Below are 18592 nucleotides of genomic sequence, written 5' to 3'. Positions count from 1 at the left end.
CTGTGTCAACGAGATCAGCTCTCTTGTTGACCCGCCCAACGCCCTTGGCAAGAGATAACCACCCCTGCGTTCGTGCATGCAGACTACATGGCGAGTATGCCGGATCCTTGCCAGAGTTTGCTCCATGGGCATTCTCCTGGCGTTGGCCATCCTCGTCGTTTTGAACAATTTCATGGGCCAATCGTTCTAGATCCCGAGACGTCCATGTATATTTTTGAAGAACTCTTCTGGATGATCGGCTATTCGTCCCACCTTGACGTACATAGGGTTGGCACTGGGCACGAACGAATTGCTGCGATGCCCCGGAAGATGCTCCGCGCGAGTCACGGTCGGAGGATCTTCTGGATCTTCGGTTGGGGAACCGGCGCCACTGTACACAATTGGAGTGCCATATAGGCAATCAATTGTGGAAGATTCAATTTCCTCTTGTGCATTGCTCTTTTTTTTCTTCTTTTCTTTTCTTTCCTTGTTCATCATTTTGCGGCCTCCCCGGAGTTCGAGGCTGGCCGATGTGACAGCACACATTCTTTCTGCTATTGGGCGGGCAAGTGTTGCTCAGCGCCAACCTGCGCCTGCATGGCATGAGGATGCAAGAGCATTAGTGGCAGCGGTTGGGGAGGGGCCCGCTGTCGGGCGTTGTGAGATGGAAAATTGCGTCGCGCCACACCCAAGAACTGACAGAAGGTTGCCTCGCACACAGAAAACATACACTGATGTACCGCACTGCATCCGAGCCCAGAGATTGATAGCTTAGCAAGCTTAGGTGCATGTATTGGTTGCCAAATGCAGGCCACCTGCTGGATTGGATAATAGCGAGATGCAGCTTTCCAAATAAGGACGCCCCAACGGCCAACCTACTTTTGCACGGCCAGCAAACATCCGACTTGGTACTACTAGCTACATGCACAATATGTTTCGAGTACCTGAAGATAGGCAACCGAGGGAAAGAGAGCAGGTCGAATACGAAGGGGAAGCTGCATAAAACCATGAATCATGAAAGCATCCCTCTCTCTGCTTTCTTTGCCGGGCGGCCTTGGAGGCATTGGTCGGGCTGAATCGACAATACCTACATGTACCCTACAGAATACGTTGCGTGGGCAGGGGGACATACCAGCGCAGATGGTGAGCTCCAATTGACAGCCATGGTGGCGCGCTGGAACCTGTTTCTGGCAATTCCGAGGCGACGAGGCTTGCATTGTTGGCTCAATGAGGTGCGCAAAAGCAAACGTGCACAATGTGCATCCCGCGTGTGTCTCCCGTACCTGCATAGGCGAAGGTCTTCCAGCCGTCAACTAGAAACGCCACCATTACAGCTTAACGGCAACGTCGATAGGCGAGAGCTGCAGCGGCCTCAGCTTAGTGGATCTTTCCCCATCGTCCGTCCAGTCTAGCATTTCCGTCTAGGCCACGGGAGCCAGTCCCTAGCCCGTTATACTACCATGATCCTTCCTTATAGAGCCACCGGCTTCCTCTGCTCCCATTTATCATGGCGCCGAATTGACTGCGGAATGGAGTCCCCTTTTTTCCTCAGCTCGTGGCCACACGGGCTCCAACTGCTGATTTCTAGAAGGGAAAAGAAATTCGGCATCTGTGTTCGTCAAATGAGAAGACGCGTTTTCGTCTGGTGGCTAAGCTGCGCTCGCGCTCCAGCTCGCTTCACGATGCCCACCCATCGTCCCTTATCACCCCGTCTCCACTGCGCCAGTCACAGAGTTCTATACGAGGCCAGAGAGTTTCTTTTCCTCTGCATGGGATGCCGCCGATGCATCCTTTGTCCAGACTGCTGGGTCGATGAACAGTCCCTTTGTCGGTCCACAAGCTCAAATTCTGATGTGGCGCGAAAGTATCCTAGGCTATCTGCCAAGTCTAGAGACAACGACACAGTAGTCCAAGTAAAAGATTCGTTTATTCCAAGGAATTGGTACAATGGACGACGAACATCGCTTTCGTAGCGTACAGTACCGCTTGGCTGGACTCGGCATTGGTTCCGCGAATCACTACCCCATTGACCGTAGTGGTAAAGCGAAGTAACCAGCTTTGAGAAGCCATTCACCGTTACGTCATGTGTCCCGAGGAAGCTATAGATGAGAAAACTTTCAACATCAGGCTTCACTGGCCTTTCGAGGACGACGCCACCACCATTCGAGTTCCAACTGCTTTTGTGCCAGTTGGGAGAAAGTGGCCGTTGAAACCACGGTAACGCGCCGGCTGTTCATAGCGAAATATTGTACTACTAGTGTCCCGTGGAGTGCCAATTTGTATTGCTTGATGTCTCCATATTGAGAACCCCCAGTCGAATCAAGATCTATCAGGCAAAAGCAGTATACATAGGAATGATCTCCGCCTCACGTAGTCTAACAATTGTACACACACATGCATAGCCCGCTCAAGACTCTTCCCGGTCTAATCTCCCCAGCACCTCCCTGAACAGCCTCGCCTCCTCCTCCATCTCCTGCATACACCTGGCCTGCCGGTCCGCGTCCTCTATACGCGGGAACCCGCCGCCGGGCTGCGGCCTACCACTGCTAGCGCCTCCCTCATGCTGCTCCTGCTTCTGCTGCCGCTGCTCGCGGTCCCAGAGCGCGCCCCCGACGTTCCCGTTCTCGTCCGCCATCATCTCGTAAATCTTGTCGCCCGGCCCGTCGCCGCTCTTGGCCGTCGCGCCGCGGATGCGCGGGATCACGTGCACGTGCAGGTGCGGCACCGTCTGGCCCGCCTCGGCGCCGTCCTGGATCGCGATGTTGAAGGAGCCATCTTCGGGGACTCCCCCCCCTCGCCGGTTTGCTCCTCCTCCTCCGCCTTCCCCCAGCGGAGGAAGAAGAAGAAGAGGTAAAGTAGTGCCGCGCCAACATGCGCTGGACGCGCTGCACCGCCTGCATCAGGTCCGTCAGCTCGGGGGCCGACAGGTCCGTGAGCCGCTTGTGCGGCTTCTGCGGGCAGACCAGGACGTGGCCGGGCAGCAGCGGCTTCAGGTTCACCAGGGCGAAGGAGTGCGGCGTGGTGTAGAATACCTGGGTGGGAGGTTAGTTGTTTGACGAAACTTCACAAGGACGGCGCAGAAAGGTAAAAGGCAGACGCCTGTGCAAGCAACGTGCCTGAATGAACGGTGTTCCTTTTCGTTGGCCCGATATTCTGGTCGTATATAGAGCTTGCAGGCAGACAGCTGGCCACCAACCCGCCAACCTACGTACTGGGTTGAAATGTCGCTTACCTGTGATGTGACCTCAAATGGGCCGAACCGGAGCGGACTTGTTTCCGAATTGACGGTCATCTTGCGTGTCCAGGTCTTAACGAATGTTCTGCTACATGCACCCCGTATCCTTGGGTTTATTATCATGGCTGTGCGATAATCTGACGGGTGGTCTTCGGCGGGTAGAAAAAGAAGACGCGTTTTCGGTCCCTGTTGTCAATTGCGAAGATGACGTCGGCTCGGTCCGGCTCCGGCTAATGTGGATTTTCTTGTGCCATGCTGCTTCTTACGTGCTCAAAAGATCAAAAACAGGGCATGCAATATTACAATTCGAAAGATGGGAATATGACTAGGCTATGTTTCATGACAAATACAGCCATACAGCCATCAATTGTACATTAAGTATCGGTATTTTGGTGTGTCGTGAAACCAAGCTGCTGCTCACAAGTCTACCAACTGCATATACTACATGACGCTTCGCTCATTTGACACATAACCAATCAAACCCTTCATTATAAACCACGGAACAAGTCATCCAACGTAATAGGTTTCCTCACAGCGTTATTCAATCCTTCGTGGAAAGTGACCCAGACCTTGTTTTCTCCAGCAGGCTCGTCATTCGATTTGGCCTTCTTTCCATTGGCATTGCCGTCCCCTTCCGGGAGTGGTTGGACGTCGGGCTTCGCCACAACCCGGCCAAAGAAGTCCTTCTTGACGGGGATGATCGGCAGCTCGATCCCTTTAGGTTTGCCGGACTTCTCTTTCGTATCAAGCACGGCTTCCCTCTCATCCAATGGGTTTCCAGTACGGAAACGAGTCTGCCGTGCCGCGTTTTCTCGTAGTCTCCGCAGCTTGTCCATTTCTTGATCCAATACTTGTCGAACAGCGTACCGCGTGGGGGCTTGAGTACCATGCACCATGGCGGCCGAGGTCTCGTATGTTGCTAAGACATCCAGGTCACTATCGGAATAATGTTAGCCTCACATTCACGTTGTTGGGGATAATATTGAACTTACGGCTCCATGCGGTATACCCAGGTAGGCCCACGACCAAAAGTATCACCTTCTATCTTGCCTCTCTGAAGCTCGATGCCTACGTCCAATAGTGTCTCCGCCCCCTGGTCACCATTGCTTTCTCTGTCTCCTTCCTGACGCTTGCTGTCCCCTTTTGGTCGCCACTGCCACCGACGACGACCGGCTTGACGTCGGGCGACACAAGTCGAATCAGATACGGCATGAAATCCGTAGAGATGTCTTCGGCACTCCGGAACGCCCTCATCAGAGTTGGTGACAGTTGAGCTTGAATGGTTTGAAGCATAGCACGGTTGGTCTTCTCGGTTTCGTACGCCACAAAGTCGGCACGGGGGCCAGTGAACGGGAGAGGTGCCGCTTCCTCCTCGGTCGCGTCGCGCTTTTGGTACATCAGTTGGGAATGGCGGATGGGCGACGCGAACAGGTGGTGGCAAGCGAGGACTGGCCGGCTGAGGTAGGGTGCCAGTTCCCACTCCTGGCCACCATACAGCCTTGACGTGCATGTGTCGTGGAAATACATCCATTCGTATGCTTGGTCTGGTTTCGTGAGGAACGAGTCGTCGTTGAAATCATGATTTGGATAGTCGGCGAAGATGTCAGTAACGATACGATCGATGTCGCCACTGGTCTCGACCATGTGTTGCAAGCGTTCCATCGCGTACTTCTTCTGCTGTTCAGAGAAGCCAAGCTGAGCTTGAGGCTGCTCAGAAGCATTGAGGTTCATCTTGGGTACAATCATGTTCGAGCTCGGGAACCCGGCACCTTCCTGGAAGATACGACTGACAATATCTCGCACGCTGCCACGACCACTTCCTCGTGCGCCGCCACCGCCGTGGGCAAGTTCATGAGCAATGTGTTTCTCAACCCATTGCCGGGTAAGACATAGTGGACCTTTCAAAGAAGCAGCTCGAAGGCGCCCAGCAACCCACTCACCGACCACCATGATGCCACGAAGGTCACCTTCTGCAGTGCTCTCCCGGCCTTTCTTAGCATCTAAGCCACTGCTCATGCCCCACGCCGATTCGCAAAGCTTTCGCGCTGCATCTTTCTCACAGGGGATACCCTCCTTTTCGAAGACAGCTTTGAGACGGTTTACGACCGCATCGATTGTGGGTTTACCCACGTGGATAACCTCCGCCAAATTCGATTGGCGCAAGGGCCGCAACGATGGGTGGTACACATCGTTGCAAATGAGAATAAGAGGTCGCATCTGCCGGAAATCATCACCCTTTTTCTTTTTGCGATGAGTCTGGGTGTGGTTTTCCGACTGTCCAGAACTGTTCTTCTCGCCGATAGCAATGAGATCCAGTAGCGCTTTGACAAAACCTCCTTCGCCCGAGCCGGAAGACCCTGACACCACACCATCGACCTCGTCTACCACGACGCAAACGGGCCGGGCGATTTTCTGACATTGGCCAGATTGACCGGCCTTGTGTTGCACAATTTTGACGTTCTCGGTTCCCAAACTTGTGCGGATCTGGTTCTTCACGACATCTCGGCTACGGTCGTCACTCGCGTTGATCTCCAGCACCTCGTAGCCGGCTTGTCTTGCGCAAACGTGGGCCAAAGTGGTCTTGCCCAAGCCAGGGGGTCCGGTAAGCATGAGGATCTTCCGGTGAGGCTTCTCCTCTTCCGCCTGCTGCTTTGCCCCCGGCCTCCGTATCCCTCTCGACTTGGAAGAACCAGGGAAGACGAGCGGATCCCACCTCTTCAGCCAACGTAATACGTTTCGATTCGTTCCGTCGTCGCCACAGAGGTCCATGAAATTCCTTGCGCGATACTTCTCGGTCCAGAGAAGCGACTTCTTGGGCTTTTTGCCCTGTGCTGCCTCGACCGAGGGCATTGGCTGGTCGGGGGTGACCTGCGTCGTCGCGGCCGACTTGCTCGTGGCAATCTCTTTTTTGGCCGTGTCGATCATTTCGTGAATGTCTAGGCCATAATAGCTACGCTCGGCCCGACCCTTCTTCGCCTTCGACCTTGCGGCTACGAGGCGCTCGTATGACGGACCTGCTACAGCCTGTCGCTGCTTGATCTCCTGGCTGGCGCCAGAGCATGTTTTTATGTTGAATTTGGCCTTGGCATTGCGCGATGCGAGGTTCTGGAAGGCGGAGGCAAAATCTGATGTAGATTCGAGCAGCGTGTCGTAGAGCTGTTTTGTGGTCTGCGGCGGTTCGGCACTGGGGTTCGCACCGACCGTTGCGTCTGCATTGTCGCCTTCGAGCCTCAAAGGCCGGTTAAGAAAGGCTTCAAGTTCGGTCGGAGGGGACGAGGGTTCTGTGGATTCGACTGGCAGTTCCCTGGGGCTGCTCAGCATGCGCCGTTTGGAGGCAGGCTCCGGGGCCGTATCGTCGTCGGAGTCATCGTCGACCAGGAAGCCACCTTTCCCACGTGAGGGTTTGGGCCCCTTGTGAGGTTGCGCCCGTTTCGAAGCGGGAGGTGGTGACGAAGTTGTGGGATACACAACGGGCGAAGAGGCTGTCAACATTGTCGGCACTCAATTGACTTGGCGAGATTCGTATTGGAGTGAACACTGAGTTTGCCAGTCACTTCAAGCCTCGGGTGTAGCTGTTGGTGTGGTGTTGATCGGGGTGGTGCCAAAGTGGCGCGTAGCTCAAAGTCCGATACAGCACTTCCGAGACGCGACGCGTCGCACCCAGCAAGCGTTTAAAGTGGTTGTTAGTGCTTCTAGTGCGCCATATTTAGTGGGGTCAGCACTTTACCCTCCCCTAAGCCCGCTAACAACCAAACAATGACTATCAAGCCCGTTGCCATTCTCGGCGACATAGCCAGCGACTATTTCTCGTAAGTTCTAGTGCAAGTCGGACATAATATTACTAGCGGCAGATTGAATACTGAGTGTTGTCGTAGTGGAATTGGAAAGAGATTGTGTCAACTGGGACAGCTATAATTGTGCACGATCACTTACACTGGGCAAAGATAGGCATATATACTTAACTATATATATGTTTGTGTGTGTAAGAATATACAAGGAATAAGGTTCCCATAGGCTGATAATCGACTGGCTCGTATTGCCACTGCGGCCAGTATTATAGCACAGCTTCATCCGGCAAGTTCCCACGCCACTTGTACGCCGAATTGCTATTCGCCCACTCCAGCAGCGCGTCGTAGTCGACGCACTCGTGCTCCGACCCCTCGCCGGGCCCCGCCTCCGTCTTGCCCTCCAGGGTCGTGTCCGCAGAGCACATGATGCCCTGGCGCAGGTAGTTGAAGCAGTGCGCCGTGTGGTGGGCCACCTCCTCGGTCAGGTTGACGCCGGCGTATCCCTGCTGCAGGTGCTCGGCCAGGTACGACAGGCAGTGCAGCTGGTGGAAGGCCGACATCATGTAGCCCGGCCCCGAGTTCTCGCGGTCGATGGCGACCGTGTAGGGGTCCGGCAGGTCGAAGCGGTCCGCGTCCTTGATCACCACGTAGCCTCGGCTGCCTGTAGACGCACGCACGCATGGGTCAGCGATCGACCTACACTTGAGATGTATGAATGGATTACATACCGGAGCTCAGCTCGATCCAGTGGTTCAATGTGTGCAGCGTGTCGGATTCGTTGAAGAACATGTCCCCACGCATATATTTCGGGTCGTCATGGAATGTGTAGATCTTTCGTGGAACTGGGAAGCGGCGTTAGCAGCGACAACTTCCCTCATTCCGAATAGAAACAACGAAGAGATTGGAGAAACATACGTCGAGGCACCGGTGATCTCCTGATGGTATCCCTCGCTGGGAAAGGAGGAAAGAATAGCAACACAACGATTGTGCCCGCCATCGCCAGATCGAGAAGCAGGCGCCACCACCAGGCTGCCGTCCTTCGTGAACTGTGGGGTTTCGGAGAGGCGCCGCCATGGTTACCGAATTCGGACTGAGGCAGAAACGCCTGCTCCTCTTCGCCGCGCTCTTGCTTGCCTGATTCCATCGTGCAGGATGGCCGGCTCGCAGTACAATCACGATCCCGTAGGGAATACTTGGATTGAATACATTTGAGGGAAGAAACTCCTTACCGTCTTGCGGACAGGGGGAGAGAGCCTAGAGGCCTTAAAGATAACAATCTCGGTGTTGATCTACCGAGCCTGAAGAGGTTAGCGTGATCGAGATATATTGGCCTGTCAACTGGAGCTGGGGGTTGAAGATCCAGGTCCCACAAATGCTCGGGACTTCCCGTTTTGGCTGTTTCATTCTTGGCGACGACGAGGTAGCTTTTCGAACCAGAAACCCCCACAAAGCGTTCTATTTGACTTGCATTCGGACAAAAAATCAACACATCTTGATAATCTTGAACTTTGAGAGAGGAGGGACAGTATATGAATATAGTTTGCAACGAAATATGGCTGGCATGCGGAGAGAATGGGAAAGGGGGGGGCACATGAGCGTTGGGTTCATGCTAGCCGGCATTCAAAAAATAAGATGCAACCCCCTCTGGCTGACCCCCCTCACTGACCCCCCTAAAATAGATGTAAAAATCAACAACAACAGCAATAGATAGGTCAATTGAGCAACACACACTGCATTTTAAGGTCTGTTTCGGCTCGTGCGCACTATAATAAAGTTACCCTTATCACTAGCTCGATTTACATTAATTTCTACCACTTCACCGGCGTCCCTTTTCGGCCTTTTCTTTAGCCTTCTTTCTTTAACGTCCTCTTAAACCTCCCTAATGTTTATTATATAAATAAAGCTTTTATTAGGGTCTTTATCGACCTTCCTCTTTTTTTAAGCCCTTGTTTTTTTTAAATTTGCCTTTAAACCGGCTTTTTCCTACTTTAACCGGCCGATCCGAGCCGTTAAATTATTAATACTCTTACCGAGCTTTTTTTACAGTAACTTTTTAGTTAGATTATCAGTGGTAACCTTTATATTAAGTATTGTAACCCCTAAATTTTTAACTTACTAGCTATTTTTCGGCGTCTCGATCCTTTTAGCCTTCGATTCGGCCGGCTAGCGCGCATCTTCGGCGGCAATAGCTTCGTTAATAGCTCGCACTATATTAAAACGCCGAAGCTTATTATTTATCGGCTTTTTAATATTAAAGGGGTAAATACTAATTACTACTTATTTATTAACGATAACCTTAAAAATAAAAAGCTACTTTACGTGCTTTAGCTTAAGCTCGAAAAAAGTTCCCCTTTTTAACGTAGTTATTATTAATAATAGCGTATATTAAATCGAGCTCCCTTTAAAACCTTTTTTTTAAGACCTTAAAATATATTATAGTTATAGTAATTCGAGAGGTAAGGCTATAAATTATTACTTTATTATAGAAAACCGAAAAAGATAAGGAAAAAAAGAAAAGGTTTAGCTTTACCGGGACGATTTCCTTATTTAAATAGGTGGGGAAAAGTTAAATAGCGCTCGAGCTATCTCTTATACGCCCTTGCCTTACTTTAATTAGTAAAGCTATTAAAAGCTTATTTTAAAGTGCGTTATAATATTACCCCCTTTTTTAAAATAGCTTATTCCGAGATATATTAAGTAAAAAATTAATACTATAACTATTTAAACTTATTCCCTTATTTAAATTACTATTTCTTTTAACCCTTTCGTTATACCGTTCTTTTTTAAGGGCGGCCGGTTTATTATTATTTTCGTGTAGCTCGTCGAACGTGTTATTCTCGGCCGTTTATAGTTAATGTTATAGTCACGCAATTAGGTCTTTATAAGGCGGGGCTGTAAATAAGTCTTGAAATAAATGGAATTTACGACGAAAAAGAAAGGAAAGAGAAAATCGAGCTAGGGTTAATGCGGCAGATCGGTTTTAATAATAAGGTGGTGAAGCTAGTATAAGGTCTCTATATTAATTAGCGTATAAATTAACGTATTATATTATTACCCTTCTTCGTAAAAAAGCGGCGCCTTAACGGTTTTAAAAAGGATTTAAACGAAGGTGTTTTTTAATTAAAACAGGGATTTTCTATTATAATTTATTTAGCTTTTCGCCTCGCTAATCGGCGGATTTTTTTCGATATTAGCAACTCGTTATTTAGGTAATCCTCGTCGAAACGGTCCTCCTCGGCCGCGAATTTCTATTACGTTAATCGTATCGGGGGCCGGCTTTATCGGGGTTTTAACGATAGAAATCTTTTAATTTATCCGGAGTATTTTTAAAATTAAAGGCCGGGTATTAAGTATCGTTATTCTCTTAATTAACTTAATTCGTTTTATATTATAATTTACGGTAATAGGTTCGAAATACCTTAATTTTAAATATTTTATACTCCGGGCTTTTAAGTTTATTAAGGTTTATAATCTCATTAACCGGGCGCCCCGAAGCCTGTCCGGGTAACGGGTTATCGGGGTTTTTAAGGAGTCGATTAATATAATAAGTTTTATTTCTTTATAAGTTAAAAATATTCAGTTTATAAATATAGTTATCGCGGAATAAAATACGAAAAGATTATCGAGTATAAAAAAAAATTAATTTATCGCCGGGTTAGTTCGTTTTTAAGCCGGCGATCCTTTTAATATAAACCCGGTCGCTTACGTCGAAATCCGGTTTTTTTCGGTGTTTATTTACTTACTCCCTTATCTTCTCTTAAAAGGCTAATATTACTCGTTACGCGGTCTTAACGTATTCTTTAATAGTTTATACGTTTTATTAGGCTTAGGTTCGATTTAATTTTTCGTTAAAAAGAAATCCTTTTAAGTTTTAAGTTTTTTTCTCTTAATCGAAATAGCTCTAAGGCTTAAAACCCCGTTTTACCTCGAAGGGGAATATTCCTTTAAAAGAGTTATATAAAATCGTAACCTAAATATAATTTAAAGCGAGTAACGTATTAACCTAATTATTTTAATAATAAATTAAAAATAATCGTAGCCGCTAATTTATATACTTATTTATAATTTTTATTTAGCCGGTTATATTATAATATACCGTAAAAACGAACGTTTATTTAATGCTTAATATCTAGTAAATCTTTTTTATAAAAGAAGCCGTGAACTAAGTGCCCTTATCGCTAATTACGGTTTATAATAATTCGAATACTCGGAACGGCCCTTAATAATAAAGCTAGGCGGCCTTTTTTACGTCTACATTTTTATTGTAAAGAGAGGTTTAATTACGTTTCATTAAGCGGTCGATGACCGTTATTATTATATCGTAACCCGTTTTTTTATCCGGGGGTTTATAACCTTAAAGTTTATTACTATGTTTTATTACGATTAATTAAGTACCGAGAGTAATTAAAGTTTCCCTAGTATTTTTATGCGTAAAATTTTAATTAGCTTATATATGTAATTAACGATAAACACGTTATAATTATTTATTAATCTTAATTATTAATAGTTTTAAAAAACTAGCTTTTTAGTTTTAACTATTCTTAGGTGGGTAGTCGTTATTCGGCAATAAATATTCTCGATAACGTAATCCACGGTCGAATTAAACACACGGTCGAATTAAACACTCGAAATCGTATAAAAAAACCGTCCGTGCGTAACCGTGCATTTTAATGAACCTTTATTCAAATTAAACCGGGTTTTAAAAATTAAACTTTTTATAAAGCATATAATAATATTATATTTTTAAACTTTTTATAATTATTTTATTTAAAAATAAATTTTAAATATTTAAATTTACAGGGGTTATTTTAGCGTATTTTAGTTTATAAGCTTGAATATATTAAAAAAAAAAGAATAAAAATCGTATATTATTATATATTTTATATCGAATATAAATTTTAAACCCCGGTTTAATTTAAATAAAAATTCATTGAAATGTACGGTTACGCACGGACGACTTTTTTATACGATTTCGAGTGTTCAATTCGACCGTGTGTTTAATTCGACCGTGGATTACGTTAATCCTTATTTAAAAGTTATTTTTTAATAAAACCGTTAATTTTCCTTTATAAAGTAATAGTTTATTAATTAATATAAAATCTTCGTAATTTATACGCGCTTTTTCGCGTAAGACTTCGAGGTTTTTTAATTATTAATTAACGTCGAGTAAAATATTTAAAAAGGATATTCTTAATAAATCGAAGGGCGGGATATTATTCCCTAGTAATATAACTTTAATATCGGCGGCCTTAAAGTTAAATCCTAATAGCGGGCTTAAGCGTTTAAAGATAATTTAGTATCTTTCGCTTTCCTTTTTAGCCTTAAAAGTCTTTAATTCCTCCGCTTTTTAAAACAACGCGTTCGCGACGTGTAACGAACGCTATCTGGGTTCCAAAGGAAACCTAGTAAGACGTACTTGGGGTTTATGCTTGGCAATACGAGAGAGTATCTGAACGTGCGATAGAAGTCCACTTCTATCGATACAATGTGCAATAGCCGTAGGAACAAAGATGACTGAGGTGCGTAGACTTGAGGGTATTCACAATAGAGTCGTTAAGGCTGTTTGCCTCACCAATGAGTTAAATTAATGCTTAGATTGATCACTAAAGTAGAGAGTGTCTATATGAAATACATAGGGAACGTCCATCGTTATATATCCAATCCCTCTTTTACTGATCGCGCCTGGTTAGCGATCACCACTAATCACGCTTAGTGTTGCTTAGTGATCACTGCTGATCATGCTTAGTGTTGCTTAGTGATTCCTCCTGAGCCACTACCACGTGATCCTTTTGTCTGTCCATTCCTGTCTGCCCATTCCTGTCTATCCATTCCTGTCTGTCCATTCCTGCTTGTCCATTCCTGCCTGTCCTAGAGTGGCTGCATCGGGTGCTGCCTATCGTCGTAGTGCTAGTTATCGTCGTAGCTTGGTCGTCGTAGGTCTTGCTAATTAGTAGGGTTGTGATGACTAGTGGGGCTTTACTGACTGGTGGAGTTCCGCTGACGGGTGTGGCTTAAAGTTATGCTGGGTTTCTTGTGCAGAGGTTCGGGGTATCGTAGGGCCGTGCCGTAAAGTGGGTCCTGGGCCGCATGGTTGGGCCAGGTCGTAACACGACGGTGTTATTTTTTTCGGGCCGGTAAGTAATAATAAAGTTATACTGGGCTAAAATTTCGGTTTAACGGACTTATCGGGAATTAAAATATTATTTAATACCGAAATATTCGAGCGCGTAATAATTAGTAATAATAATAAACGGTTTAAAACGTTAAAGCCCGATTAATTCCGCGCGTTAATAATATAAACCTCGAATTATAATAAATAACTTTTTATTATAAATAAAATAATTAAGCTTTAGTTTTTAAAGGGATTTCGAAAAATACTCGATTAAATATTATTCCCTATCGTCCTACTTCTAAGAAAAAACGTTAATAATAATATAGTCGAATAAGCCGGTTTCGAGCTTCGTCTTTTTTTCGTAGTCGAAGTACGAAAAGATTAGTGCTTATAGTAGGGCGTTTTTTAATTTATTAAAAATAATTTATTACTTAGTTCTTTAAATTTATAGCTAGTTTAATTTCGTTAATATTATTAACGGTTTAACGATCTTATTATAGTTTTTAACGAATTTATAATAAAAATTATAGAATTCGAAGAACGATTATACCGCTTTTACGTTCGTCGATAAGGATTAATTTTTTACCGCGGAGATTTTATTAAGGTTTATAGTAACGTTATCGGTTTTAATAATAAAACCGAGGTATTTAGTTTTTATTACGTTAAATTCGCATTTTTTAAAGTTAGCTTAAAGGCCAGCTTTTAATAGTTTTTAAAGAACCTTTTTTATATATTCCTCGTGTTAAAAAAGATTTTTAAAATAAATAAGGATATTATCAATATAGGCATAATAAAAGTTATCGAGATATTTTCGTAATAGGTTATTAATAAACCTTTAAAAAGTAAATAGTCCGTTAATTAACCCGAATAAGAGGATTTTATATTTATACGCTCCGTATCGGGTTTAAAAAGTCGTTAAGTCTTTATTTTCTTTTTTTAGGCGGACTTTATAGAAAACTTGCCGAATATTAATTTTAGTATAAATTTTTGCCTTAATTATTTTATTAAGGGTTTTTTCGATTAATAATAGCGGATATTAGTTTTTTCGCGTAATAACGTTTAGTTTCCGAAAGTTTACGTAAAAGCGAAATCCGCCGTCGCTTTTAAAAGTTATAAGTACCGGAGCCGCCTAGGGGGCGTTACTCGATATAATAAAGCTTTTTTAAAGGTTTTTCGAGATATATTTTCGGGTTATAGTAAACTTTTCCAGGGATATTTTATAAAGTAGGCTATAGCTTAAGTCGTTTAGTTTTATACCGTTCGTTAATTCGATTTTATAGTTTATCGATTCGCGGTGTTTAATTAATTTATTAAACTGTGCTTTATTAAATATATAATAAAAATCCTTATATACTTTAAATACTATTTCTTTTACTTTTCGGCGTAGTTTATTTTCGTTCTCGGGTAAGGAATTATTTCGGAAAGTCTCCTTTTTTTAAATAAACTTATCGATTTAATAGAAAAAAAACTTTATAAATTTAACACGAGTCGTCTTTTTTTATACTTTAATAAAAAATTAAAGCGTTTAAGATTATTATATTAAGCGCTCGTTAACGGTATTAACTTATAGCGTCACGGGCAAGGCGATAAAGTCCGCGCTTATCTTTTTAATCGTAATAAAGCGTACGTTTTAGCATTCGTTTATAATTATTACCGAATTACTTTAATTCCCGTAACTTATCGTTAAAATTACGCTATATTTTAATTACTTTTTTATTTAGCTAATAAATAATACGCGAACGGATCTTCGAAATTTAAATTTCTTCCTTTATAACGAGGGGACTAAGAATACTAAGTAACCGCGTACTTTCCCCTTACACAAAACGGGTTTTTAATTAAAAGAGTTAGCCGTTTTATTCCCGTTTATCCTTTTTAATTTAAGCTTTTAAAGCTTTATTTTTAATATCCGTATCTTTTTAATAGTTCGAATATCGTAATAATATACCTACCTCGTTTACCGGTATATCCGTGTTTTTAATAAGGTTTTAATTATTAAAATAATCTAAATAATAAGTCCTTAGGCAAATAACGACGTCGTATTCTTCGAACTATTTCCGTCTAATAATAAGGTTATATCCTATACTAATTACTATAAAAAGGACCAGCCCGGTGTTTTAATAATAAATTCGTAGGTTAACGAACACTACTACGTTAAAAAACTAAAAAGGTTTACCGTTAAAACCCTTAATCTCGTAGGGTTAAAAAATAGTTAATCGCTTCGCACTTAATTATTTAATTATTTTACCCGCGAAGTTTACGTTTATAAATAAATAACCGGATATTCCCGTTTTAATAAACATTACGGTAATAAATAACGATAATCTATTACTACTTATAATATATTTAAAAATTAAAAAAGGTTCTTTAATTAGTTTTTATAAAAAGTTAAATGGTATCGTTATTAAATTATTCTTAACGGTAATTAATATTTATTTTAAAAAAGAGTCTTTATTCCTTAGGATTAATCTTTTAATTTTTCTAGCTTAACGAGGGCTTAATTAAGTTTACAGTTATTAAAAAAGAGGTTAGGCGACGCTTTTCCGTACTTCCGATAAATTTCGTTAATATCGGTAGGCTTACGTCTTTCGATATTATACTATTTTAAGGGGCAGTTAGTTTTTTAATAGCTAGTTTAGTAATAATTAAAGTATCGTTTTTCTTTTATTAGTTTTTAAGTCTCCTTAACGGTAGTAAAAGGAGGATAAGTTTTAATCGAAAAGATGCTTACTTACGGGGTAAGCTTAATAAAAACAGGGGTTTTAAAGGTACCAGCCTTATTATTCCTACTACGGGAATTATTTTTACCCGTTTACGAAAAAGAGGGCTTATCGGATCGCTTTTTCTTTTCGTTCGCGTTTATAAAGCTTTAAACTATTTACTTATAATGCTTAGCGTAAGCGTTAAAATTAATAGTTTCGTTAAAATATATCGTAACGGTAATAATTATAACGCGAGGTATAAGTTTATTATAAAAGCTCTTTTTTAAAAAGTACGGGGGAGTTTTTTTTCTCCGGCTAATTTAACGAAATCGGAAAAAAATTTCTAGTAACCGGCTAAGGAAATTATTTCTAATTAATCGTACTCTTTTTTTATTTTCTCGCGAAAGGTATAATCGAAATATCGCTCCTAAAAATGGTTAAGGAGCTCGTCGGTAATAGTAATACGATTAAGGTAGTGATTCTAAAGGAAAGGTAAGAGTTTACTAGTAGTATCGCTTTTTACGTAGTTACGAATAGTACTAAATACTTAATTATTAAAAAAAAATAGTCGGCATTCTTAGTTCGTATATCTTTAATTTAATAGAATTAAACTTTAAAAAAAACTTTATCCTTATTCTTATCGCTATAGAAATCGTTAACCTTAATTTTACGACTTTTTTTATAACGAGTACTTTTATTATTAATAATCGTAAAGAAAGTGTTATTACGTTTATTTATAACTAGTCGGGTAACGACGACTTGAGCGTTATATAATTATTTTAATCGGTTCGCTAACTCGATATTAGTTTTTATAAAATCGATAATTAAATCGTTTATAATTACCTCTACCTATTCTCGAGCAGTAACGGTTTCGTTATAGGCTTTAGTTAATCCTTTTAAGGTAGTTTTTAATAAATCGAGTTTACCGTTTAATCCGTTAATTTTAAACTACTCTTTTATTAGGTTTTCGCTTTTATAAATATTATAATAATTAAAAAAAGGGAGCGAAACTAGGTATTTAGTTTAAGTAGCGGTTAATTTTAATTAAAAGTTTACTCGGCGGGCCTTAACGTAAAGGTCGAATATTTATACCGTATAAACATAATTTAATAAAAATATAAAGCGTATTTCTTAGAATAGTTTATTCGAATTATTATATACTTTTTTAAATTCGTTAAGAGTAATAAGTCCGTTTTTAAAGGGCTACTTAGTTTCTCCGATCTTAATTTACGGGGCGAAAAGGAAAGTAGCTTTATTACCGTTACGAGTATATCGGTTAAATAAAGCGTTTAACCGAACTTAAAAGTCGTCGCCGTTTAAGTCGTTAATTATAATATTATATCGTAAGGACTAAGCTTTTTTTTTTAGTCGTTTAAAATCGGCGAGAGTATAAAAACCTTATTTATCTCTTATATTATTAGGGTTATTTTAAACGGTCTATATTTATTCGATTTCTAAGTTAATTAATAAGCTATATCGGTTTAAAAATTAACGGAAAAAGCGAGTTAATTTTTTATCGGATTCCTTAAGTTCGCTAATAAGCTTTACGAAAGCGCCTTAATTAAAACGTATATATCGTTTAGCCTTTACTTAAAAGGCGCGGTTATTCTCGTTACGCATTATAACGCGTTTATATTAAAACAAGTCGTTAAGTATTAAGAAATTTAATATTAATTAATTAATATTTACTCTTTATTATAAGGCGGCGAGAGTAGTATTAATTAATTCGAATAGTTAAGTAAAATATTATACTATTAAATAATAAAAAGGGCGGTTATAAATAATTACGCAATTAAGTCTTTATAAAGCGGGGCTGTAAATAAGTCTTAAAATAAATGGAATTTGCGACGAAAAAAAAAAAAGAGAAAATCGAGCTAGGGCTAATGCGGCAGATCGGTTTTAATAATAAAGTGGTAGGGCTAGTGTGGGGTCTCTATTAACCAGCGCATAGGCTAACGCACTATGTTACTACTATAAATATATCGAGGGATTAAAAGCCTCGAAATTTTATTCGTAGTAAATTTATAATTGTTTAGCTATATTCTTAAAATTCTCTACGGGATACTAAGTTAAATTAGGATTCTATCCTCTTTATTCGATTTAATATTATAATTTCCGATAGTAAGTCTTTAAGTTAATAATATAGTATACTTCCTATTCTTTTTTTTCGCTTAGTTTAATTACCTCGCCGTTAAGGTTTCGTGCCGCTTATTTAATTAAGGGGTTATTCGGGTATTTCCTAAATCGATTTATATAAAAAACCTTAAAACCTATCTATCCTTTTAAGACTTTTAATAAATATAAGTAACCGATTTTTCGTTTAATTTTATAATACTATCGGGTTAAAAGATAATCGAGCTTATCGGTAAGCCTTATAAAAAAACTAGGTTTTCTTAACAATAAATACCCGATCCTCAATATTAAAATCCGGTTACCGTCGGTGCTTATTTTTTTAATTATATATTCTTTATTAAGCTTTAATTATATTTCTTTTAACTGTTTTATAGTAATTAATAATTCGCTTTATTTAATTCTATACGGTTATTCGGTTAAGCTTTTCGCGTTCCTTTAAGTTCGTTATGTTTTTAGTCCTAGCCTTTTAATTTTAGGTAAATTTTATAGGGAACTCTATTTTAATTTCGTAAGGGGAGTACCCTATTAAATTTTAGGGCAACGTAGCCTAAGCGGTATTTATAACCGGTAAAGCTTCGTTTTAATCGTTTTAAAAATAGTTAATAAATATTCGTAGCCTTTACTCGAAATATTAGATCGCTATTTT

At 41.5% G+C, this 18592-nt stretch overlaps 3 protein-coding genes across 3 annotated transcripts; all 3 read right to left on the bottom strand.

Annotated features, from left to right (window-relative positions):
- Positions 1-2386: 2386 nt before the first annotated feature.
- On the bottom strand, positions 2387-3271 carry PG986_005565 (HIT domain-containing protein; the record flags this gene model as incomplete). Its single annotated transcript, XM_066841787.1, has 3 exons — positions 2387-2728; positions 2862-3011; positions 3212-3271. The coding sequence occupies 3 exons, from the start codon at positions 3269-3271 to the stop codon at positions 2387-2389; spliced, it is 552 nt and encodes a 183-aa protein (XP_066701649.1).
- Positions 3272-3702: 431 nt separating this feature from the next.
- PG986_005564 (uncharacterized protein) lies at positions 3703-6706 on the bottom strand (the record flags this gene model as incomplete). The annotated part of the gene is made up of 2 exons (XM_066841786.1): positions 3703-4150; positions 4287-6706. 2 exons carry the CDS (start codon positions 6704-6706, stop codon positions 3703-3705), a joined length of 2868 nt encoding a protein of 955 aa, XP_066701648.1.
- A 562-nt stretch (positions 6707-7268) lies between these two features.
- On the bottom strand, positions 7269-8146 carry PG986_005563 (uncharacterized protein; the record flags this gene model as incomplete). The annotated part of the gene is made up of 3 exons (XM_066841785.1): positions 7269-7663; positions 7731-7844; positions 7918-8146. 3 exons carry the CDS (start codon positions 8144-8146, stop codon positions 7269-7271), a joined length of 738 nt encoding a protein of 245 aa, XP_066701647.1.
- Positions 8147-18592: the final 10446 nt, after the last annotated feature.

The sequence above is a fragment of the Apiospora aurea genome (genome assembly GCF_038362705.1).
Source record: "Apiospora aurea strain CBS 24483 chromosome Unknown utg000004l_segment0_segment0, whole genome shotgun sequence".
Classification (NCBI taxonomy): domain Eukaryota; kingdom Fungi; phylum Ascomycota; class Sordariomycetes; order Amphisphaeriales; family Apiosporaceae; genus Apiospora; species Apiospora aurea.
This window is presented reverse-complemented; position numbering and strand designations above follow the sequence as displayed.